This window comes from Osmerus mordax, chromosome 28, assembly GCF_038355195.1.
Source record: "Osmerus mordax isolate fOsmMor3 chromosome 28, fOsmMor3.pri, whole genome shotgun sequence".
NCBI lineage: Eukaryota > Metazoa > Chordata > Actinopteri > Osmeriformes > Osmeridae > Osmerus > Osmerus mordax.
In genome coordinates, this window is record NC_090077.1 from 3,680,257 (window position 1) to 3,706,166 (window position 25,910).

General features: G+C 48.5%; 1 protein-coding gene across 1 annotated transcript in view; it reads left to right on the plus strand.

Annotated features, from left to right (window-relative positions):
* cacna1ba (calcium channel, voltage-dependent, N type, alpha 1B subunit, a) overlaps window positions 1–25,910 on the plus strand; it is a 58,189-nt gene that overhangs the window by 4,840 nt on the left and 27,439 nt on the right. The window contains 15 exon segments of the mRNA XM_067231315.1: window positions 10,618–10,709; window positions 10,812–10,964; window positions 11,111–11,298; window positions 16,842–16,945; window positions 20,246–20,361; window positions 20,641–20,730; window positions 21,163–21,268; window positions 22,486–22,667; window positions 22,818–22,930; window positions 23,022–23,067; window positions 23,070–23,133; window positions 23,612–23,645; window positions 23,647–23,744; window positions 25,525–25,597; window positions 25,675–25,792. Of these exon segments, the coding sequence (XP_067087416.1) occupies window positions 10,618–10,709; window positions 10,812–10,964; window positions 11,111–11,298; window positions 16,842–16,945; window positions 20,246–20,361; window positions 20,641–20,730; window positions 21,163–21,268; window positions 22,486–22,667; window positions 22,818–22,930; window positions 23,022–23,067; window positions 23,070–23,133; window positions 23,612–23,645; window positions 23,647–23,744; window positions 25,525–25,597; window positions 25,675–25,792 (1,577 nt within the window).

A 25,910-nucleotide genomic window follows, 5' to 3' on the forward strand; every position in this document is an offset into this window, starting at 1 on the left:
TGATTCCCTCTGATGTTCCCAACAGGAAGTCCTTCACATTTGATGTCCCGCATTTGGTTATTTATGGCGGGCCCTCTGCATTGTGGCGTCAGCAGAAGCTTAAAACATGTTGTTTTGATGATTTCAACCCGGCACCACGCTCAACGGATTATCTAAGATGTTATTTTGGAGAGGAGAGGGGTGTGGTTTTTAGGGTTTGGACATCGTTTCCTGTGGGGATTGTTTTTTATCGAGACTCCCTAACCAGTGCTCTCACATGTCCACAGCATAGGGGTGGAGTTAAGCTGTTTGATTAGCACAGAAAGAATGGGTTCAGGGATCAAGGGACTGGCCAAAGCGAATGCATATTGTATACAGGACAGATACTCCTGAAATAAGCCAAGGGCTTGAGAGAGGATCGTTTATAATCAGCCAGAAAATGCAGTAGAACAAACAGATGAATTATTAATTACGTTTTCACTGTCGATAAAGTAGCCCACTTTCTATTGCTGCAAACGTTTGATCCACTCCATGAAGGTTATTTTGAAGAGATCTCTGAACTATTCGATGCTACTCTTGTAATACAGATGATTTATCTCAGTTAAGACCGTTGACGGCAAGACCGTTTTGTAGGTAGCAGCATGACAAGATGAGAGGATCTGTATCAACTCTGAACACACACCCCCCCCCCCCCCCCCTCTTGTCCTCAGCTAACCTTACTGTGGAGGTGTGTAGAGTCACTGTAAGTCCCTTGCTAAACTGATTTATTGTCTTTATCAGACAGGGAGCCGTCATAACAGTGCATACAGCGACATTTCTGTCACTGTCGACGTAAATGTGAATAATCCCTCCGTTCCCTATTGATAATCTCATTCCTATCATTATTGCTACATTTTTCCGCTCCCTGCTTCGCCAAATTATTTTTCTTCTTCTAAGGTGGGAAGATTTATTGGGGTAGATTATCAGCAGTATTCTTATTCTTTTTGCTGATCTAGTGATACAACATGTCAGTGTGTCTTTAGGTCTGTTTTACTGCTATCATTTGACATAGTCTGCTCTTCTATGACTTTGGTAATGATAATGTTTCCCTAAGGGGATTTTCAAATGGTAATAAATGGGATATTGAGCTGCCATGATAGCGCTGATAGCTGGGGAGCATGTCTAGTAAGCACTTTGTGAAATCTGACCAGCTGGACTATTACTGATAGAATATTCCCTGTGAACTTGCATATTCTTTCTGTTCGCTATTTCTTCTTAACCAACAATGACAGTACCCATGTATAATGTTAGTAGACAAATGATGAAATGTCATCTATTATGCATGGTTGGATGGTTGACATGGTTGGATACCCACCAGATAACTCCCAGCTGCATTCATGCCAAATCCACGAACAATTCTTTATAAGTGGAGTCATTTTATTTGGTCACAATCCTTTATGAATAGCAAACCTGGATGCGCCTTTCATGGAATCCATGCATGATGATCGCCTCACGCGCTGGAGTGGAAAGGGAACCGTCGATCTTACTTCATGCTGTCTAAATACTACAGGGTCATGAAGTTGCCTGCTACTCAGCACTGGGTTTTAGTTTTCTTACTGTTTGCACTGGCGTGGCAGGGCATCTCTCAGGGAGAGAGAGCGAGACAGAGCGCGAGAGAGGGAGAGAGAGAGAGAGAGAGAGAGAAAGAGAGAGAGAGAGAGAGAGAGAGAGAGAGCTGGTGACATGTGGACCAGCTGGCTGGAGCCGTCTTGCTGAGTGGCAGTCCCACGGGCACTGTACTCAGCTGGGATGTGTATGAAGGCGATGAGCCTGTTTGTGTGTAGACGTGTGTGTGTGTGACAAGGGCGGATGTCCCTTCTCTGTACACCATTCTGTTATCCGTTTTAGAGCACAGTGTTGCTCACCATCGCCAAAAAATGACTGAGAGAACTGCTCTACCAGGAAGTGATTGGAGAGACATGACGCATTATAGCTGTTGACAAGTTAGGTATGGAAGGAGGCCAATATATCAGTCACAGTGGGCTGCATCCTGAAGGACCTGTTTGACTGCTATTATTCATGTTTTAGTGGCTTGTTTGAGATGTTTTACGGAAAACCATCTGTAAATACCAGTACAAAAGAGAGTTTGATAAGACTTTGGGCCCATTGTTCAAGTCTGGAGTGCACGCAGTTAGCTGTTACCCATGTTTGCTGTGTTAGCGAGCAGGAATCACCGGCCATCTGCCCAGAATAGCTCACCTCAGACACTTTCAGCCTTTTCTAATGTCCCAGGAAATGGAAGGAGAGGATTTCGGAGAGAGGAGACAGAAATTTCAGTCGGGGCTTTCTGCTTCTGGGGAGAGGGAGTAGCTGTTGATCTCTCTCTCAGACATGGATCGATGGCGCGGGGGGGGTGGGGGGTGGGGGGGGAGGTGTCTCCGCCCAGCCCGCCCCTGGGGAGATGATTGATCTGAAGGCCTTGTCGTCAGGGAGTGCGAGGGCCCTGTGGTGAGCCAGACACTTGTCTCTTCTGAGCAACTGGGGGCTGGTTCTCGACACGCCGCTTTGCCGCCACTCCCTGCGCACTCGAAGCCTACCGAAAGGCACGCTGGGCACACACCACTTGGGGCCCCCCTCGGCTTGAATGAACGCGGCGTAGTAGCGTTGTAGCTCGTAATGGATGAGATCAACATAATGCCCGTCGGCGATTCTGCGGACGCAGCTTGGACAGGTGCCACTCTCCCTCAGGAGACGTTTGATGAAGAATTGTTATAGAATCTGTTAGTTTGACCTGCTCAGCCATGTTATCAACCCCTGTCCTTCTGCCAAATAGAAATGAGCGCAGTTTATTGACCCAGAGCTGTCATTACGTGAGCCTGATATCCATTACATGGATACTGGCACTGGCCCCACTGTCTGAAGGCAGATAATTGATCTGCACTTACGGCCCATCACTGCGATGGCTGTGTTGCATGCTGGGAGCGAGGTGGATATAATGCACCAAAGGGACCTTACGTACACAAACAACAAGATTATTTGAATATAAGGTTTTAATACAGAAGAACATAAAATAGTACCTAATATAAAGGACTTTGGTTCTGGTTGATTTGGTAACCTTGTCTATGAGGCCTGGCCGCACACGGAAGGAAGCCTGTTTACTGTTTGGTGCTGCTCCAGTGTTACCGCTACCAAGCACATCCCCCTTTGCGTTGTCAAACCAATCAGATGCTTGCTGAGGAATGCATGGGAAAAACCACGTTCCATAACCGAAGTAACCATGACGCGCTAAAGGTGCCTGAAATTATGGGATGATTACCTAGACAGTCACTGAGCAGTCACTGAGACTATCACCACACAATCAGCCCAGACACAAATAGATGCGATTCCACTGGAAAAGTGCTCCACATCCATATGTCAAAATACATATGTTTGTCATTAAAAACTCACAGCTCTTTTGTGTGAGATATTTTGGTTGCTATGGAGACAAGCAAGCATGGTCTCTCCTGCTCCATTGCTTGATTAGTGTTGGGGGGGGGGGGGTTAAGGAAATGGTATACATAATCTTTTTTTTTTACTGATATCCTCCTTTCACAACTTTATTTGACCTTTTTGTGCATTATTTCGTGATTTTTTCTTCATAGTGAGGAAATTGTTGTGTTACAATTCATCTGGACATTCAGTTTCCATTTCTAGAAGTCTCCTTTTGACTTCCCTCCACACACCATCGGAGTGAATTTTCTCAGACAAACCTTGTCGACCACACCAAAGAAATGGGATTCTGGCTTTTTGCTCTCCATTTCACATCCCAAGTGTGGAAGCCCACCTCGTTTTGTTGATCGCTATGCAACCATAGGCACACTGCAACCGAGTCTCTTCATATCACTGCTTTCGATTAGGAAAGGAAAACCATTTCCCCTCTCTCCCTCTCTCTTCCTCCCTCTGTCCTACTCTCTCTCTCTCTTCCCCTCTCTCTCTCTCTCTTCCCCTCTCTCTCTCTCTCCCTCCCTCTCCCTCCTTCCTCTCGCTTCGTGAATCCTGGTCTCCCGGCTGCTCCACTCTAATGAGATCAGCGGAGCCTCCTTTGTTTCTATGGTGACGCCTCCCATCGTCTCCACTGTGGCTTTCCCCTCCACCAGCATCCTGAGGCAGCAGGGAGAGCCCCGTCTCTCTCTCTCTCTTTCCACAACTCCTTCTCTTGGTCACTCTCTCTAAACCCTCTCTGTCCATCCTCTTATCTTTCGTTCTTTCTTTCTTTCTTTATCTGTCTGTCTGTCTCTTTCTTTTTCTCTCTGTCTCCATCTCTTTCTTTCTCTCTCACACTCTCTCTTTTCTCTCGCTTTCATAATAACCTTTACATTTTTCATGACATTGCCCAATTCTCTTTTCGGCTGTGTTTAATATATACATGGGTGCAGCAACCCATGTTTGTCTCTCAATTACACTGTTATGTGCATTCAGTCTGTACTGTTGAATGACAATATCACAATGACAATAATCTATCTTATGGAAACAAAGCCATTATTATAGAATTGATCTGGAAATCATAATACTTCAGCGCAGAAATATACTATGTATTTTTTTTAATATAAAGTGAATATTTTATAGAACTGTGATTGTGGGTCGTCTTCAAACGCAGGACTCTGAACGAGTCACAGCTTTCCTGCAGAATTATACCCAAGCAACCACCAGGCTCAACCGATCCATCATGAACCAGGCTCCTCCAACTCGTCACCTAGTATATTTGTCGGTGGTCAGACCTGCTTTGTCACCCCCACAGGAGGGTGTAGTGTCGGAGCATGAATAAAACAGGAGAAGGTGCTTTTTTTCGCCAGCTCTCATCCTTCACTTCACAGCCACCAATTTCACACGGCTGCATTTGCCTTCCTCACTGCTTGGCCTCTCACTCCTCTCCTCCAGTTCTCCCTGCCAGGATTTGGTCGTCATTTAGATCTGAAAGGACATCTTAGGACTGAAAGTCACAATGGGACAATATATGAGAGGTATTCCTTGAGATATCCATCATTAACGGAGATTATTGAGAAATCTTACTGGGGTACCATCCCTCTATGAGATTGTAATATTGATGTGGCGACATACAAGTGCTTACAGGACATGCTCTGCAGCCATCAGCGCAATCATGGCAGCTCAATATCCCATCTATTACCGTTAGAAAATCATCTCAGGGAAACATTATCATTACCAAAGTCATAGAAGAGCAGACTGTGTCAAACTCTAGGAGAGGAGACCCACGGTTGTTCAAATCCCCTGACCTGACCTGAGTGTGTGTGTGTGTGCCCGCGGTTTATCTCTTCTGCATCGCTGGCTCCTCTGCATGTCACCTGTAGTCTGAGGCTGCTGATGGAGGTCCCTGGTTAGAGTTATGCAAGATCATGACTGCTAAGTGTGTGATGTGATGTTCTATTCCAAAGGTGAAGTGAGACAAATCTATTTCTGTAGTTTTTCGTGCTGCTGGCTGGCTGGCTAGGTGACTGGTTGGCTGACTGGCTGGCTGGTGATGGACAGAACAGTCTGAGTAGAGCCTGGGCTGTTTCTCATTCCTCCGGTGTGTACTGGGACTCTGCTCAGGCATGAACCAGTGCTCAGTAATTACTGACTCACTGCATGTCCCCTGGCCTGCAAATAATAGAGTTGTAACGCACGTTGAATGAGGTGTTGTGCAAACGCATCGGAATTAAATATACAGAACAATGTGCACTGCAGCAAGCGTGTGTATGCACGGGGGTTATAGAGTCCTATTGTACACACCCAGGAAAGGAGGGGAGCTCCACTGGAGATGTGCTTAATGGACTCTAAAGATTTGTGTACGCTGACTAAAAGCGATGTGAAACCGATGAGAACGATGCATATCCCTTACGGCTAACGCTCCCTGTGATCTCTCATAACGCTCACTTCATCCTCTCACACACGACACTAGAACAAATAGTCTTTTTTTTTTTTGCTCACTGGTGTAGCAAGAAACCGATGATGCTGCCCTTTTCCATTGTGATGATCTGAATTAGCTGCTGTAAAGGTGCTAAATGTAGTTAGTGCAAATAGAGTTATTACTGGATCTTCATCATCCATTATAGTATGTCATGTATTCCTTTTGTGGATGCTTTTTATTCAAAGCGATATACAGGTGGGGATTTTAGTAGCCTCTTAATATGCCCCATTATCAGTTCAGCCTCTATCAGACACATGTCTACCATGTCAGTGTTGGACAGTTTGATGTAGTCCAGGGTTATAACTGTCCAAAGTATCTCTTCTTCTACTGGTTAGTACAGACATGTATCCACGGCCTTGTCTCAGACAAACCTGAAGTCTACTCCACATAGAAGTAGCAATCGGAAAATGTATAATTCATCCAAGCTGAACAAACATAATAAATTACCCGAGGCAGTGACTGTGTCAATTCTCTAAAACCTTGCACGCTCAACTGCATTAGATTAATTGTGAAAATTTGATGCATCAGACTATTTCCACTCCGTATCCATCGTTCACGAAGTGTTTATGTTTGGACGACTTGCCGCTGCGCTTGGTTTCTCCATGACTACACTCCACATTGTATCAAATACACCTGACAGCCGGACAAATCACTTCAGGAGTAGGAGGAGGGCTGGAGGAAGGTACAGCTCAGTGGTGGAACATCCGACTGCAAATTAAGAGGAAATATGCCCCGCGTGCTATGCATTCCTTTGGATGAAAGCGTCTGAGAAAAAGGTCTGAAGATGCTTCGGAAGAAAACAAAGTATGTTTTGTTACCATATCGTTGCCTCGCATACATCCAATGTAGCTGTGGTTCGAGCTGCCTATTGTTTGATCCCGAATCTATTGTTGTCGTCTCCAGACAGACAGGACATCCATCTCTCGGCTGTTGCCTCCTACTCCCCTCCTCCCTCTTCTCTCTCTTCACAGAGCACCGACATGTGAGCACCTGTCAGTTACTGTGCACACAGAGCTATCACTTGTCTCATCACAGACCACTCAGTGGACCGAAATATCCTGCGAAGATAGTAACGAACCCGCCACCCTTCACCTCCAGTCTCCCTCTCCCTGGCTGTGTGACCCCGCTTTCTGATGCTGTCAGCTGCTACATAGCACTGCCTGGTACACTGTTATTCCCTCTGACTTCTCCGGGGAGGTGTTTGTAAACAAACATGGCTGACTAATTGATAATCAAACTAATGTGTTTGACTTTTTACTCTTTTTTTTATGTTGTTTGAGTATGCAAGCGTAATGCATTATTACTTGGTACGCAACCCCTGGGCTCAGTGAATGATGAATACCTTTGGAATCGCTGTAGAGTGATGATTGGGCCCGTGCATAATTATCTAGCCATTTAGGATTTGATTAGTTTCATTTGCAACAAGTTCATCAGCAAACATGTTGTTTCATATGCAGTTGCAATCCAATTTTCATTTTGGAAGAACAACTGAAAGCAACACGCTGTTTGTTGTTGTACTGCAAGCAGGCTACTGCAGAAAAGACCTGTGGTACTCTCTCTGCTGGTGTGAGAAATGCTAACTCTGTAGTGTTGTGGAAAGTAAGAACGTGTCTCTCCCCACAGCTGTCCCTCACCACTATCCGAAGGGCCATTAGGTAGCTAATCTCCTAGCACATGCCTCTGGTAGTAGGAGATAGGCCGTTCTCTCCTGCCTGATCCAGATGTTGTTTGTTCAAGTTGGGCCACGTGGAACGCAGCACTGGCTTCTCAGAGCAGTGAGGTGAGTCTGGGGGACAATACTCAGAAAGACTCGTTTGAAGCATTGTTGATGCCGAGCGGCATGGAGTTCAGAACAGATTTAACGCTTTCGATTAGCAACAAGCACACGTCCCCCACCAACAGGAAATGGCATAAATCAGTCGTTCATTTAGGTAAGCCTGGCAAGAGGGCGGGAAAAAAAACCGATCATAAATATTCAGTTATTTTGCAAATGCTGTGTCTGTTTCTCATTTCAGCAATTTTGGTGGACCGCCATTCATTTGAGGGTCTGCTGAGCTAGGTTTATAGAATTTAATTTAATAAAAAGCTGAAGTTGACTTATGGTGCTATCAGTTTGGTAGACAGAAAGGCTGTGGGACACTGCAGGTCTCGTACAGTGGCAATAAGCCCTTTGGGAAAGAGCGTTTGTTCTGAATTCTCACTGCTCAGTGATGTGGGGCAACGTGCTAAAGCCTTTGGCTGGCACCGTGCGGACTGCCCTAAATGTGCCCCCCCCCCCCCCCCCCCCCCCCCCCCCCCCTTGCTGACTTAAGTGGGGTTAGAGACACGGCAGTCTCTGACCCAGCTAAATGGCGCCAAACAAGGCAGGCATCGTGCAGAGCCCTCTGCACATTGTTATCCAGTATGAGCCCGAATGGGGAAATTCATGCACCCACACACACGCGCGCACAAACACACGCACACACACCCGTACACAAACACACACATGCACCCACACTTCTCACATGCACACGCAGAAGACACACTGGCTCCTGTTTTCTTTGCAGGTTGCCGGATATGAATTCTTGGCCCCTGTCTTCCTCCTGTTGGCGTTACACTACACAACCTGCACTGTTGTTTTGTCATATGAGACCTGGTTCATTTGTCTGACTGCCAAAATCCAACTTGATAGCTCAGGGTTGGATTCTGGAGCGAAGCAACAAAAAAAACAAGCCACAGCTGGAATACCAGGATTTGTATGCGACACGCTTGTTCTTTCTGTGAATGATTCAGGAGAATACTGCTGAAGACCTGAGGCCTTTCGCTTTTCTGTCAGCGGGGGGGGGACGCACAGACGACACTGCAGGAAGGCAGGAAAGCAGACAGGGAGGGAAGGAGGGAGGGAGGGAGGGAGGGAGGGAGGGAGGGAGGGAGGGAATTTAGGGAGGCTCATTTCAGAGGAGATAAGTGATCTATATTTCACAATGCCAGGCAGCTGCAGTCTGGAGCATTAGACTAGCGAGCCAGTTCACGAGGAGACGGTGTTATTTCACCGAGATTGAGTCCAACAGCAGGGTAATGGAGCTCCACCCTGCTCCCGGCTTCAGATATGTGTTGTTTTTGTCCGCTTGAGGTGGAAAAAGGTGATTCAGTTCACTTCGTCATTCTTTCCCTTGCAATTAGCTCAACCCATCAGGGAATGCATCTGTATGCCTGGATTAATTACCATCCTGGAGTGAGGACAGGGAATTACCCTTTGAATGGAATGAAACAAAGCAATTATAGGTTTTCGCCACCCTGCAGTGAATCTAGCGAAAGAAAAACCCCCCCTCACCTGATTATCACGGAGAGCTAGATTTGAATAAGCCGGTCGCCATTTTGAAATGCCCCTTGAATCGGGAGTTAGGCCTGCCGACGATGCAAGCTCGGTCTGTCATTCGATAGCCCTTTTTTTTGTGGGAACGTTCATTTCCGACCGATCGTGTCAAGTCGCGGTCTGTTTGGTTCACTGAAGCACATATCTGAGCACTTCACTATCCCTCTACTCTTGTCCTGCCACAAACCCCCCAAACCCCCCCCCCCCCCCCCCCCCCCGGCCTTTAGCCTAGGATAGCCCCCACTCTGGGTTTTCTGTTGTTCCCAGAGCCAACATTCTTCCGCTCATTTGAGTGCAGAGCGGTACCTCCCAGACGTTCTGTTTGTCTGTGTCAGTGTTCCCAGCCGGCTGTGGCTCCACACTACCAGAGACAGTCCAGACTGCTGGCCTGATCCCCTGGGCTCAGCTGCTACACAGAGAGGGAGAGAGAGAGGGAGGGAGAGGGAGAGGGAGAGGGAGAGGGAGAGGGAGAGGGAGAGGGAGAGAGAGAGAGAGAGGGAGAGGGAGAGGGAGAGGGGAGAAGGAGAGGGAGTGATAGAGTGGGGGGAGACAAACAGAGAGAATGAGATAGAAACAGAGAGAGAGAGACTGACTCCGGAGGCAGAGGCAAATGTATTCATGCACATCCACCCTTCCTCCTCGTTGTTCCCACTAACTCCCCACCCCCCCCACCCCCCCACACGTACACGAACATACTTCTCTCTGAGACTGGAGCGCGGTCAGATGACTGTTAACAAGGTGGACAAGGTTTTCGGCAGGAGTGTGTTAACGATGCAGACCCCAGGAGGGTGACGAGATGCAGTTCAACAGCTCAGCCAGAACCCTGCCATGAGGAAGACACACACACACACATACTGTGCACCCAACATTCAGATACACACACATACACACACAGCTTAACACAAGGTTCTTCATATTCAAGCCAAGGGAAAGCGGAGACCCAAATACAACTTTTTTTTACCTAAGAGCTGTTTGGTCTCTCAGTGTTGGATGGTACACTCTCTGCATACCAACATGCGTGTGAAATCATTTATTTTCTCCTCCATTCTACAGGCTGATTGGCTTTGAGTCTCAGTATCATAGTTACGTATTCCTGACTCGTGCTACAGATTCTCTATGAGCACATGTAGTGGACGGTCGTCACGAATAGCAATTTCAATTCTATGAAGGGATTTCTGTAGCCAAAATTCCAGGCAAAATATGACACTTTGAAGATGCTGTACGGTTGAGGAATGGGCTCATTTTACGTCGACCGTCGAAGATGTTTCGTGTGTCGTTGGTGTGTTTGAGTTTGTGGATTAAGATTTAGGCGTGCTGTCCATATAAACATTAACCAGATGCTCTCGTTGTTTGCGGACAGGATTCTGGCCACGGCCGGGGCCGACTTTGATTTACGAACACTGAGGGCGGTCAGAGTCTTACGACCTCTCAAACTGGTGTCTGGAATCCCGAGTAAGTCTTCCACTTTTGAAATAGGTTCCTCTGCAGGTTCAACACGTCATATGGACGGCCAGAATAAATGGATCCGTTTGAACGTGTGTTTCTGTGTGCCAGGTCTTCAGGTGGTGTTGAAGTCCATTATGAAAGCCATGGTGCCTTTGCTGCAGATAGGCATGTTGCTGTTTTTTGCCATCCTCATGTTTGCCATTATCGGCTTGGACTTTTACATGGGCAAGTTTCACCGGACCTGCTTCAGGAATGACACCGGTAGGCACTCTCATTTGTTTTATCGTCCGCAGATGTCCATAGCATGTCATCATTGGGCAAACGCTTGAATCCAGGATGTTGGTGTGTACATGACTTTGTGTTCTTATTGTGTGCGTGTGGTATTCTTGTGTGTGTGTGTGTCACAGGTGAGCAGATGGCAGACTTCCCCTGTGGACTGGAGAACCCAGCCAGGACCTGCCCCAGCGGCACCCTGTGTCAGGAGTACTGGCTAGGCCCCAACTACGGCATCACCAACTTCGACAACATCCTGTTTGCCATTCTCACCGTCTTCCAGTGCATCACCATGGAGGGCTGGGTGGACATCCTCTACAACGTGAGTCAGCAGGGCTTCACCAAAACTCCCCCCCCCCCCCCCCCCCCCAAAGCACGCCCACGATTTACTGGCTTTGACGCAGAACTGAGATGCAATCTAACACACACTAGGGAGTCAGGTGACTGAGCGGTTAGGGAATTGGGCTAGTAATCAGAAGGTTGCCGGTACAAATCCCAGCCGTGCAGAAAGACGTTGTGTACTTGGGCAAGGAACTTCACCCTACTTGCCTCAGGGGAATGTCCCTGTACTTACTGTAAGTCGCTCTGGATAAGAGCGTCTGCTAAATGACTAAATATAAAATGTGAATGTCATGGATGGGAATCCATCATGGATTTGATTGATGATGGACGCTGAACTACTCAAGGGATGTGTTACTGAGTCTGTTTGATATGCACTGGGGTCTTCGAGAGCTAGATGATAACTGGTGGTCCTCTTCATCACAGCGGCTTGTCCTCCACTGGAAGTATAGCTTTCACGGCCGTTGAGCCGGTTGCCGTGTGAGTCACTGGGTTAATTCCCTCTAGGATCTGAGTGGAGCTTTTAAAACCAATCAGAATTGGGACATTTGCATAAAAGTGGCAATTACATCAAGCAGAGGAAGGGATTATGTAACAGCATGAAATATTGAATGGTTCCAGCGGGTTGAAGATCATCGTGTGATGTTGTAGTATAGACTCTAAGAAGGAATTGTATCAGTCAATAGTCTGCTGAAATAGAGGAATAAAATGCTGCTTGTGTCTTTGATGTCCTATATTGGCAGTCTGTTCCCGAGGGCTAGTGACAAACTGTGTTTACTATAATACTGGAGGCTGGCAGTGTGCAGTGTTGCAGTGGGACTTCTCGGGGTGTTCTGAGGACATGAACATTCGATTCAGCAGCGAGATCTGTCGAACCACCATGATTCACTACTCCCCATGGCTGTGGGTAGGACCCGAGTTTTCAGAACCCATCTCTATCCATAAATAATGGAAGGCCTTTTTTTCCACACCAAGTAGGAGCTATATTTCAGATATATAGGTCTACGGATTTTTTCTCCGAAATCGACCAACGCGTTGTGTTCTTTCTGCTTGGTGCCCACTTCTGCCAGGCCTGATAAGAGGCAGCATATGCCAGCTCCTCTCTTGCCTGGAGCTGCCAACATGACGCCCTGACACTGGCAGAGAGGGACGTGGAGCCCACCTGCAGAGGAGGGCTTGCTAGCTCACGAGGCATTCCCCCCCCTCCCACTGGCACAGAGGGGCTCGGTCTAAATGCTGGGGATGTCTTAGCGAAGCGAGCTCTTGTCGTAGAGACTAGGCTCTGTCTCGAAGCTGGGGAGGGCAGTCTGGTGAATCCAAGACAGATGGATTCGAATCGGCTGCTTGACTCCTGCAAGTCTGCTCCAATCCAATTCAGACAATTAGCACTGAAGTGAACGGGGGATGTGTGATGATCGGAGGCTCGATGAGTCGTTTTAGGACAGATCAGTACGGCTTGATCAGGTCCCCGGGTACCTCCGGGTCCAGATTATTGTCCTCACGTCTGACATCAGGGGCAGATGCTGCGTTCTGGCCTCAGTCAGTATCAGGCGTATGATGGATAATCCCATTAGTCGACGCCGTTAATCCAGATTAGCCTCGGGGTAGACGACGGGCAGGTTGAGATCATTCCTCCATCCATCCCTGTCTCATCTGTCCCAGCCTGACTGACAGGCAGATAATGTGCGCTCAGGGTTGGGGGGGGGAGGGGGGGGGGGGGGGGGGGTTGGGGTGTGGGGGGGGAATGGGGTGGATGTTGACCTTTTGGAATATGATTGGTGGTGTCTGATTGAAATATGGAAGTCGAGGGGTGGCTCTGGTAGTCTGTTTCATTTCCTGTCGTTAAGGGGCGTGTGTTGACTTCATCAGATCGGCCATCCATCTGGCTGCGATCAGACCTCGGTCCCGCGGACAGGATTCAGACCAGACTGGGAGTTAGAAAGCTTTACAGTCCCATACTGACAACCCTGAAACACGTATAACTAACAAACTGAAAATCTAAATGACATCAAATTGATGTTTACGACTCGAAAGTATCTCTCTTCTGTATCTCCCATGGTCTGTAGGGGGGCTCGTCGACCCTGCAAGCAGAGGAATTCCATCGTTGTTTTTTGTTGCACGCTGCAGCTGTTTGAGGAAAAACGTTGTGTGTTTGTTTGTCCATGTTGTGAGGAGAGTCTGGAACAGCATTGGCATTCGGAGACCATCTCAAAGAGCTGACTAGTGGGGAGGGAAGCAGAAAAAACAGAAAGAGAGGCAGACAGGCAGGCAGACAAACAAGCAGACAAACTACCCTGCCCTGCCCTGCCTTCCTTCCCTGCTCAGCCCAGCCCAGCCCTACAGTATTCTCAGTGCCAGAGAAAGGTCAGGCGCCGAACTGGCAGCTTGGCCCACGGGAGTGGTCCCAGAGCGGTGCCAGCCCAGCGCTGGCCCCCCCTCGGTGAAATGGCTTCCAAACCACCTGTTAACATAAGCTTGTCTGCCAGGCCTTTTGATGGCACCCTGGCACTGGACAACAGGATGTTTACGACCCAGAGACATGGAGGAGGGAGCGGGCAGAAACGCAGCAGCCAGCCCTCCGATTGAAGACTGTTAGTCCTCGGTTCTTCTTCTCTCCGACGTTCACTATCTTGACCCTGCTTTGTTTATTTCCACAACAAATCAAATCGAATCCAATTTGATTTGTGGAGCCCTTCTTTACGAGCAGTGTCACAGAGGGCTCAACAGATGCCCACGGATCAGCACCTAGACCCGACCTAAACCTGTAACCAACTGAAAGCTAAAAAATCCCGACCTAAACCTGTAACCAACTGAAAGCTAAAAAATCCCGACCTAAACCTGTAACCAACTGAAAGCTAAACCAAAGGATCCTTGCACAGAGACAGTTAATCTGTACTGTAAGTACAAGGTGCTTGTACTGTAAGCCAGTGGGGTGTAGATGTTTCGGTGATGGTAATTGGTGCGTTAGTGTCTTTGATTGCAAGAGGTGTATGACTGTCATTGATCCTGCAAGTCTATGGCTACATAACCATGTTAAGTGTGCTGACTGGATGTCTGTCTGCAGGGTAACAGTTTTAGGGAGGGGGGTGAGGCGGGGGATAAAAGCTAATTGTCTCTCGCTCTAATGACTGATGGCTGTTCTATTGTCGATGGGTTCCCTCCCTTCTCTAATTCAAGGTCCGGGGCTGGATGTCTCTGACGACAGATAATGCACTGACAGTGAAATGGGCCTCTATAGGCTCTCTGGCCCCTCCTGTCACTTTTGGGAAGCAAGGTCATTGTGACAAATGGTGTACTATTAGATTAGCCTTGCTGTGGATTTGGCAGTACCACAATGCATCCTGCATCCTGTGTTTATTTCCTCTATTCTCCTCCATATCAACCTGTGTGTGCGTGCGTGCGTGCGTGTAGTTCTGACACCTCGCCAGCTTGGTTGGCCTGATTGCTGTATTGATGAATCACTGGTTAATGTTTAAACATAGCCCCTGAGGGAGCAGTGATGGACGAGGAAGCCATGAGGAGCGCGGCAGAGTGTCTGGGTGTGTTGCGGAAATGACTGGAAAGGCAGGAAATGGGGATTGGGGTGAAGGTGTGTGGTTACTGTCCATGGTCCTGAAATCTGATGACTGAAACCAATTGTCAGCTCTGAACTTCAAAAGGAAGGGGAATCAGCAAAAATGGAAAGACCGTCTGATGTCTTGGGTGCTGGAATAATAATTACAAAAAAGCTTTAAATCCGTGCCAGTAAAATAACTCTCAATTGAAAATCATCTATCGTCACTGCCAGTAACCTACTAGGAGGGAGCTACGAACTGTCCTATGCTGGTGCACTATGTTCCCAAAGCCAAGCCTTCATAGATCCTGTCTTTTCAGTCTGTGTAAAATTCCAGTCCTGGCAGAGCCCCCGCTCCCTGGGGGACCTGATGAAGAAGAATGGGCCTGAGCGCTCTAGAAGGGGGATAATGGCAACCCAACTCCCCCTCCAGCCTGCCAACCAGCCCCGGCTCTCTCCCACTTAATCCTGTTATCCTGGACACTAGAACTTTGGGTCAATATGCCTTCCTCAGCCACAGCCCTTTATTTTTAGTGCACTCGATGGAGGAACAGCAGCCTGGTTAAGTTGCTTGCACCAATACCAGTATAGATATCCACACCATCACCAACTTCTGTTTGGTGTTGGTGTGTTGTGTGTGTGTGGTTTGTGTGTGTGTGTGTGTGTGTGTGTAAACGACTGGCTGCAGGATGTCACCATGACATACAGATCTAATCCAGAGCTAAGGCGCCAGACAGACACTCCAGATATTGGTTTAGTCCCCCCCGCTCCCCTTACGCCCCCTCCACCTTCCTCTCCCCTGAAGCTCATGCAGTTTTTATTGGCTCCCGTTGGGGAGTTGGGGATGGTGTTGGTTACGGCAGTAAAACCATTTCTCTATTAAGCCCCTCTGGTTTCCCCTCTCTCCGCCGCTCCAAGTATTTGCTCTTGTTTGCAGATTTGGGGCGTGAGGGTATCAGAAAGGTGGACGTATTTTCCAGGAGCCTTCAGCCTCCCATATGTCTGTGGCAGAGCTGAATGCGACATCTTTCTGGAAACCTCTGAGGCGCCAAGAGAATGTCAGGAAGCTATTGACTAGAACCTTCCTAGCTATCAGGATGGAGGAGTTGAATGTGTGCCTGTGTGTGTGGTGGTGGTGGACCAGGCCATTAGGTTGCGGTTTATTCAATGGACTGGCTACTGTCGAGTCAACGGATGATAGGAGAGGGGGTAGATGCGTGCGCTTGTGCGTGTATCTATGTTCGTGTACGTGCTCGTTTGTGTGTTGACGCGTGCGTGCATTTGTGTGTGTGTGTGCGCGCGCGGACACGTGTGTGCGTTTCGGGGGGGGGGGGGGGGGGGGGGGGGTGTTTTGTCCTGCCGACTCAGCACCCCCCAGGCCTCTGGTGCAATTACAGACAGCAGATAATGGAGAGCGGGGACGGGCGAGAGAGGATCTGGGCCTTGTAAAGGGTTACACGCCTCATGAAGCCCAGCACTTCTCCTGTTCTCTCTTACCATCACCCCATGAATCTGACAGTGGGATCAGCCAGGGGGCTGGGCGTGGGGGGGGGAGGGCGGGGGGGGGGCTGTAGAACTATCTTGTCTGACTGCCTGAGGTGTGATTCCCTACATTAGAATAATCCTGCCCTGGTTGGAAAAAAAGTTTCATTTCTCTCCGTTGCTGATGATCCATCCGGAAGGCACTACGTCTTGAGTCCACCGGGAGATTTATTTCTGATGTTGCATATTCAGCAGGCGCGCAGGACTCAATAGATCTCGAGCATGCATGGCTGTCACTTTGGAGAGTGGAAGTGAGCACCCAGGTGCTCTTTGTGGTGCACGATGGAAGTGTCGACAACACAGAACACTGATGTTCTTGTTGGCAAACAACACGCTGTGTGTTTTGAATAAACCGACGGTGACCCTTTTTCCCTTGTGTGTGCCCATGTGTGTGCGTGCCTGTGTGTGTGTGTGTGTGTGTGTGGGTGCAGGCCAACGATGCCTCGGGGAACACGTGGAACTGGCTCTACTTCATCCCTCTCATCATCATCGGCTCCTTCTTCATGCTCAACCTGGTGCTGGGCGTCCTGTCAGGGTGAGTGTTCCTCACACACACACTCTCACACACACACACACACACACACACACCGTCCATATAATCCATGTCAAGCAAACCTTTCAGCACGGTAAAACATTGTGCCACCATTGTGTAAATCTGGAGTGAGATCTCATTCCTCTTGTTTTAGTGATACACATGCAAGCCCACACGTAATGTACACACAGGGCACACACACACACTCTAATTAGTGACGTCCCGATGAGTGCTCTGTGGTGTACTATGTTCCACTCTCACTGCTATCGGGAGTTGAATTTATTACTTCTCGGAAAGCGAATCTAATTCTCACTAGCGGCTTTACCCAAATGGCTTTGCTGCTCTCTCTCACTCTCTCTTTCTTTTCACTCTCTCTCTCTCTCTCTCTCTCTCTCTCTCTCTCTCTCTCTCTCTCTCTCTCTCTCTCTCTCTCTCTATGTCTCTCTCTATGTCTCTCTCTCACTCTCATTGTTCCACTCAACCTTTTTCACACTTGATCTTTTCCATTTCAGACTTTTACTTCCCTCCACACCTGCTGTAGCGGAGCTGCAGCAAAGGCTTTATGTTCATCTCAGTTTGTCTATTAAGAGTAAAGCAGTCCCAGGGTTTGGCCCGGGCCATTAATGTGTGTATCAGTGCCCCTTCACTCTGAAGAAGTAGTCCCTCTGCCCTTCCTGAGGAGTTACTGTTTCTCCTGCGGTCTGGCGGGTGGGCGTGAAATCCAATCATTTAGCTCTTACTTTGTGTTCAAGGTGAGTCTCTCAAAGACATTTCGCTTAGGGGAACATTTGCATAATAATGTGCATAATCCTCAGGAGTCACCACACCACACAAAGACGCCACAACACTTCTCTGTCTGTGGAAAATCCACTGCAAATAATTGGATGTGTTCCCAAGGATGTATTCCCAAGGAGAGCTGGAGAGTGACTGGTGATTCAGGTAGACGTTTTTTTGTTTGTACGTTTTTTTTTTTCGGGGGAGGGCGGCTCTCTCCCAGGGATGTTTGTTGATTCTGGGTCCCCTCGCTGGTGTGTGTCACCACGCCAACTGCAAGGTGGGGGGGGCTTTGGTGGGGGCTTTTGGGGGGTGAAAGGTCACAGATGCAGCCTGCTGGGGTGCTGTCAGCCTCTAAAGGCCAGCCTCCAGGGGGTGGGGCTGGGTGAGGTGGGGCGTGTGCGTCTGTGTGGTGGGTGTGTGTGGAGGATGGTCATCTCTTTCATCGCTAGGCCCCGTCCTTCCCCGTTCTCTCCATTGGCCGCTGTCTGTGGGGTTTCCATGAGCTGACTGAAGCTCTGTGGCTCAACCAGAAACTCATGCTGACAGTATGCCTCAAACACACACACACACACACACACGCACACACACACTTGAGGCATGCTGTCATGCTGCTCTCTTTCAATTTCTCTTTGTGTGCCTGTCTCTCTCTCTCTCTCTTTTCCAGCACTACTTCTCTCTCCATCTTTCTTTTCTCCTTCTTTCTCTTTTATTCTTTCTTGATGTTTTTTCTTTTGCTTCTCGTATTCCACACCCCCTCCCTCCCTCCCTCCCTCCCTCCCTCCCTCCCTCCCTCCCTCCCTCCCTCCCTCCCTCCCTCCCTCCCTCCCTCCCCTCCCTCCCCTCCCTCCCTCCCTCCCTCCCTCCCTCCCTCCTCCCTCCCTCCCTCCCTCCCTTCCTCCCTCCCTCCCTCCCCGGGCCGCCCATGATGACGTGCAGAGCACCTCTGTGTGGCGGAGGGTCACGCTGTGAGCCGCCTCCCGCTCACACTGCTCGGATCAATGGGCCCCCTCTGCGGCTCTCAGTCTGAAGACATCCGCCGCTCTCATCCTCACTACGGGTTGTGTGTCATTAGCCCTCATCCCGCTCCTTTTGGATGTCGTAGGTCGTCTGGGACGACACATCAGGACCTAGATGGACGAAACCAATGCCTGGTCCATGTTCTCACACAGTGGATCATTTGGATTGTGTGTTTATGCATTTGAAATAGTATACAGAACTGTTTGTGTGCTCCAGTATGTGCTTCGTAGAATTGTTTTAGGTTGCAGAGTCGTTTTCTCCCTTCACATTGCATTCAGAGAGTCTATTATGGACAGTGTCAGTGTGTAAGTGGGTCTGAGTTAAGGTTCTGGGTGTGTGTTTGATGTGTGTGTGTGGTGTGTCCATATCGAAGAGTGGTTTGACTCAATCGCCTCAGGGGATGCGTGGGACCGCAGAGGGGCTGGGATTCCTCACTGCCACCACCCCTGCACACACACACACACACACACACACATGCTGTACACCCCACCACAATACACAGATACCTGCACACACACACACACATACACTCCCCCACCAAATAGACACATGCATTCACCCACCACACACACTCTCTCTCTCACACACACACACACACACACACACACACACACACACACACACACACACACACACACACACACACACACACACACAGGCAGACAGCCACTGCAATGCAGGAAGGAGCTTCCCCCAGCCCTGTGTGGGAGAGAAGACAATCACAGCCTGGCTCAGTCTGAGCTGAGGGGGCGGGCTGCTCAGGGAGGGGATCCCTCCATTCTCTGTCTCGCTCCATCTCTCCCTCTCTCTCTCTCTCTCTCTCTCTCTCTCTCTCTCTCTCTCTCTCTCTCTCTCTCTCTCTCTCTCTCTATCCCTTGGTTGAGCTTTCTCTCTCTCTCTCTGTCTTTCTCTTGTTCGAGCCTTCTTTTTGTCTCTCTCTTGTGTGAGCTTTCTCTCACTCTCTCTCTCTCTCTCTCTCTCTCTTCTCTCTCTCTCTCTCTCTCTCTCTCTCTCTCTCTCTCTCTCTCTCTCTCTCTCTCTCTCTCTCTCTCTCTCCTCTCTCATCTCTCGTCTCTCACTCTCCTTCTCGCTCTCTCTCGCTCTCTCTCTCTTCTTTGTTCCTGCTTCTCTTGTTTGCTTGGCTCAAGCAGCCAGCACCACACAGAGATACTGTGGGAGTGGAAGGGAAGATCAATTGGTCCCTTTAGACTTAGTGACTATATCCATGAGATGGGGTCCATCTGTGGGCCTGTGGAGGCTCATGGTGCATTGCAGGTTAATGACAGTGTTTCCTTCCTTTTCATTTAATCTCAGTATCCTAACCCTGTCGTCGTTAGGGTAATAAAATATATAAGATGAAATATGTTGTATTTTGAAGTATTATACATGGTGGGGTGGGTGACAGAAACAACCATTTCTCTTATTTCAGTATGTAGACTTCTTAACCATAATTGTGTCCTTGCGCGTGTGTGCATGCATGTGTGTGTGTGTTCGTGTGCGTGCGTGCAGGGAGTTTGCCAAGGAGCGTGAACGTGTGGAGAAGAGGCAGGAGTTCCTGAAGCTGCGGAGGCAGCAGCAGATCGAGCGAGAGTTGACAGGCTACCTGGAGTGGATCTGCAAGGCAGGTCAGGCCCAACTCTCTCTATCTCTCTCTATCTCTCTCTCTATCTCTCTCTATCTCTCTCTCTATCTCTCTCTCTCTATTTATCTCTCCTCATTTGTGACGATAAAAAGAATCTGCGCGAACACAATCTCTGAGTAAATACAACAGCGGCATCGCCGTCTCCATGGTGCACTGACTTCTCGTTCGAGTTATGTCGTACAAGTCAGGAGGCCCCCTGATGCGTGTGTGTGTGTGTGCGCGCGTGTGTGTGCGTGTGTGTGCGTGCGTGTATGTGTTCCAGAGGAGGTCATGCTGGCGGAGGAGGACAAGCACGCGGAGGAGAAGTCGCCCATGGACGGGGCCTGGTACAAGAGGAAACAGAACAACCCAGGTGAGGCCTGTGGACTCCCGGTAGGAGAGGGCCCTGCCAGTCTGGCTGCTCTCCAGGGAGCCTCTGTTCAGGCAGGCTAAGGGCTCTGAGCTGGAGCCAAGCCCCAGAGCGATCATGGTGCCTGGGTGGCATGCTAACTAGAGGGCAGTGGGAGGTGTGGAGCTGGTTGTCTGGAGAGCTTTTCTCTCTTACGTCCTCCGTCTCATCTCTTACTGTGTCTACGGATGAAGTCCCATGATAATGTGTTCCTTGAACAGAGGCTTTGGCGCAGAGTCAAGGGATTTGAACCTCAGATCCGCAGTCAAATGTCCAACCACTGAGCTATATCGATCCCAAATGTTATTGATATGAACTCATATATCCCTGTGTGATGGCTACATCCAAATCCTTTGCTTGCATAATGACACATGTGCCTGCTTCATATTCTTTCAGTGTTAAAAAGAGCCAAAAAGAGCAAGAATGACCTGATCAATGCGGAGGAAGGGGAGGACCACTTTACAGAGTCATCTGTTGTAGGAACTCCTCCCTCCCTCCATCTGCCCCCTCCCCTCCCTCCCCCACTCACCTTCCTTCTACATCTCTGAATTCTGAATGTGGGCATCATGGGTAATGTTGTTTACCTTTAGTATCCTGAAGTAATTGTCTATGTTTATGACAACAAAGCAAGTCACTCAAATTCACATTATACCATTTTGTGGCATAATGAATACGATTTTTCAGACAAGTGACCTTTAAGGATGACTAATGACAATACCGGTGCAATAGCTTCTCCTAATAAAGACACCACGGTTCCTTGCTTCTTGTTGCTATCTACACCAACGGTTCCTTGCTTCTTGTTGCTATCTGATTTAACTCTCATCCTCGGTCGATAAGTGATTATTAATACTGAGCAATTAGATCTGCATCACTGCATTGTAATTAAGATGGTATTTGGGGCTCGGCCCAGTGTAATTTGACAACATCACATATACTTTGAATAAGGTGAGACAGAGGGAGAGATCTGAATGCAGATTTTTGGAAAGGGAGGATAGGGAAATTGGAGATTGAGAGAGTAAGAAAGAAAGAGAGAGAGAGAGAGAGAGAGAGAGAGAGGGGAGCAAAAAGTTAGAGAGACCGTCTCCCTCTCCCCATTTATGAGGACTCACAGTCAAATGTCTGGACTAAAATAGCCCAGGAAATGATTATCCCTGCTCCTCCTGGGCCAGTAACGAGATGCTAATAGACCCATTTTTCACCTTTCTTTTTTGGTCAGCCTAACTTGACATTTTAGTTTAATTTAAGTTAATACAGTGCAGAGCTCGGAGGTGGTCAGAGAGGAGAGAGCGTCTGACTGCTCTATGCATGCCAAGTGTTGGCCAGCGCAGTGCAAATAAATCCCATATAAGTACCATAAATGAATCCTTTGCAGATTTAGATGTTGTAACCATAACAATAAGGCAGTGAAACTGTTGATCGGACATATTGTGTTTTTTACATGCTTCGAAGTTCTTTTAAATGTCACTTCATCCAGGATCATCATCACCACAGGCAGTCCACATGCCTCAAAACCCTTAACCCTAATCCCAACCTAGATCATCTCGACCTATAGACAACCTCCTAGATAACTCAGATCTAGATAGCACATCGCCTAGAAAACATACTAACCTAGACCCTGGATGACCCGAGAGAGCTCAGTGGCCTTACCGGCCAGCGCGTGCGTGTGCTCTGTGCCCGCAGTGCCCCAAGGGTCGCCGTTCGGCAAGGGCCAGCCTGAAGGAGCAGCAATAACGAGAGCTCCTCCTACTTCCGGAGGAAAGAGAAGCGAGTCCGCTTCACCATCCGCCGCCTGGTCAAGGCCCAGAGCTTCTACTGGACGGTGCTGTGCCTGGTGGGCCTCAACACCCTGTGCGTGGCCATCGTGCACTACGACCAGCCGGAGTGGCTGACCTACGCGCTCTGTAAGCCCTTCCCGTTGATGCCATCAGTCGGCTCATACGCTCGGTCCACAGGGCCGCAGTTTTTTTTCCGCTCGCACTTCTGAGTCGTTGCCTGGGAATCAATGAGTGCCGTGAGTCCCATTTGTGATTTCTATTGATCCGTGTGTTCAGATCTGGCAGAGTTTGTGTTCTTGGGATTGTTCCTGACTGAGATGTCTATGAAGATGTATGGTCTGGGCCCCAGAACCTACTTTCACTCATCTTTCAACTGCTTTGATTTTGGGGTGAGCTGGAATGTTCTGGAATTAGCCATCTCTCTGTTTCACAGAATGCCCACGTGCGGTGATTCAGTGGTCCGCGTGCCTGTCTTTGCAGGTGATCATCGGCAGTATTTTCGAGGTGATCTGGGCTGCGATCAAACCGGAGCCTCCTTTGGTATCAGCGTGCTGAGAGCTCTCCGCTTGCTGAGGATCTTCAAAGTCACCAAGTGAGTCGACTATAACGTGTGCTGCTTCCGCTTCCAAAACAGCACAACGCTAGCACTGGCATTAATGAGAGACACGAGTAATTCATGACTAATGGTCATTTGTGTCCTCTCTCTCTTTCTCTTTCTCTCTCTCTCTCTCTCTCTCTCTCTCTCTCTCTCTCTCTCTCTCTCTCTCTCTCTCTCTCTCTCTCTCTCTCTCTCTCTCTCTCTCTCCTCTCTCTCTCTCTCTCTCTCTCTCTCTCTCTCTCTCTCTCTCTCTCTGTCTGTCTCTCTCTCTCTCTCTCTCTCTCTCTCTCTCTCTCTCTCTCTCCCTCTTTCTCACTCCCTCTGTCTCCCTCTTTCTCTCTCTCTCTCTCTCTCTCTCTCTCTCTCTCTCTCCTCTCTCTCTCTCTCTCTCTCTCTCTCTCTCTCTCTCTCTCTCTCCCTTTCTCTCTCTGTCTCTCTCTTTGTCTCTCTGTCTCTCTCTCTACCCCTCTAGATACTGGAACTCCCTGAGGAACCTGGTGGTGTCCCCTGCTGAACTCCATGAAGTCCATCATCAGCTTATTATTCCTGCTCTTCCTCTTCATCGTGGTGTTTGCCTTGCTAGGCATGCAGCTCTTTGGGGGACAGTGAGTCAGTCCTTTTGATTCGATTCACTTGAAGCGACTGCGTCATCCACAGGTCCAGATCGTACGTCAGCCGGAAGCAGACCCCTGTTAACGTTAGCATTTAGCTTGTTCGCTGCACAGCTGTTGTTAACGTTAGCATTTAGCTTGTTCGCTGCACAGCTGTTGTTAACGTTAGCATTTAGCTTGTTCGCTGCACAGCTGTTGTGTCTCTGTTTTACGGCGCCGTGCCTCCACCAGGGGCTAAGTATAAAAACTCCATTGCTCCAGGGCTTCCCATTTCCCTCCCTTCTCAACCCACTGTGAAGGAGTGAGTTTCACTGGAGAAATAGGTTTTCATCTCTGTCAGCCGTACCTATGAATTTTTGATTCCACTCAGCTACTGAGTCGAAGCTTCTATGTCAGCTATGGGCTTAATAATCCATTGAAATGGAGGGAAAAAGAAGGGAAAAAATGCAATGACATCTGAATGAATTATAGACTTGCAAAGACTGAATTCCCAACCAAAAATGTAGTCTCGGATCCCTTAGATCAAGAGATAAATGCAACTTGGCAGTTGTGAACATGTTCTGGAAGGCAAGGCTCCGTGTAGCCGTTCCCATGCCATACACAGTCAGTCAGGTCATGCTCTCTGTTCCGTATTTACTGTAACAGTTCCAGGAAACCTGGAGAGATGTACCCTGTACCGTAACAATGCCAAATGACAGATCCTTGAACAAATTGCTTTGATAGACAGCCAATTAAAAAAAGGATATGTTAATGAGATAACGTCCTATAAATAACCTGTACTATATCCCGTCCTTTCCATTAGCTGTAGCATTGAGCTAGTCCTACCTGCACTCTGACCAGCCTGTGCTACTCTCTGCCCACTCATTCCAAGCTGTTCAGGAAATGCATGACGGCCAAAACCATGTGAGCCAAGATATGCCATCCAGGTATATGGGCCATTAGCTGCAGTCTGGTTCTGAATTCAATCAAGATTCAGTAACGCTGCCTATGCCAGCATTAGAAGATGAACATTGTTCGATCGGTTGTGATCCTCTTGTGATCCTCTTGTGATTTGTCAGGTCTGCTTGATGCTCTGTAACTTGGATAAAGAAGATTTATTTAAGGTGACGGAAAAAGTTCTTGTTTCAGTGGATTAATCCACATCTCCCTGACCTCTCCCTACCAAAGATGGAAACATAATGAGATACTCACTAATGAATGCTCACATATCGGTAAGGATTTTAGCAGGCAGAGGACAGACTCAGTTGCTGTAAATCTCATTCGGTGTGCATCTTGTTCATTGTGAGAAGATGTAATTAGGTCCCCGAAGATGCTTCTAGAAAGATGCAATATGTCAGAAGGAAAACGTTGGCATTTGCTGGGAAGCTGCGCTTTGAGATCTTAAAGTCTTAGAGTCTTAAAGTCACAGAGGTACACTGAGAAATGCTGGCTGTTCTTGTAGAGAAAGACGAGCAATACATATTATTGTATTGATATATTATTCAGATCATTCCCACGGATGGCGTGGCCAGCGAAACGGAAACCAATCGATCCGTTTTCGGGAGTCAGGTGCTGAGCGGTTAGGGAATCGGGCTAGTAATCTGAAGGTTGCCAGTTCGAAACTCCCGGCCGTGTCAAATGACGTTGTGTCCTTGGGCAAGGCACTTCACCCTACTTGCCTCGGGGGAATGTCCCTGTACTTACTGTAAGTCGCTCTGGATAAGAGCGTCTGCTAAATGACTAAAATGTAAATATAAAATGTAATGTTTTAAACCTGTTATGTTTCCTCCCGCAGGTTTAATTTCGAGGAGGAGACGCCAACGACTAACTTTGACACGTTCCCAGCAGCCATTCTCACTGTCTTCCAGGTGAGACATCGCTACGAGGAGGAGGGGTGTGTTCTCTTGAAAATACCTCACTTTGATATTTCTGTGCCCCCCACCAGATCCTGACGGGAGAGGATTGGAATGCAGTGATGTACCATGGGATAGAGTCACAGGGGGGCGTTCGGCGTGGAATGTTCTCCTCGATCTACTTCATCGTTCTCACCCTCTTTGGAAACTGTATCCTCTCTCTCTCATCGACCCCCAATCAATTAACCTTTACGGCTGTCAAGCTGCTCGTTATTCAGTCCTACGACGGTGAAGTCATCGATCGTTGATTTTGTAAAAATAACTCTCT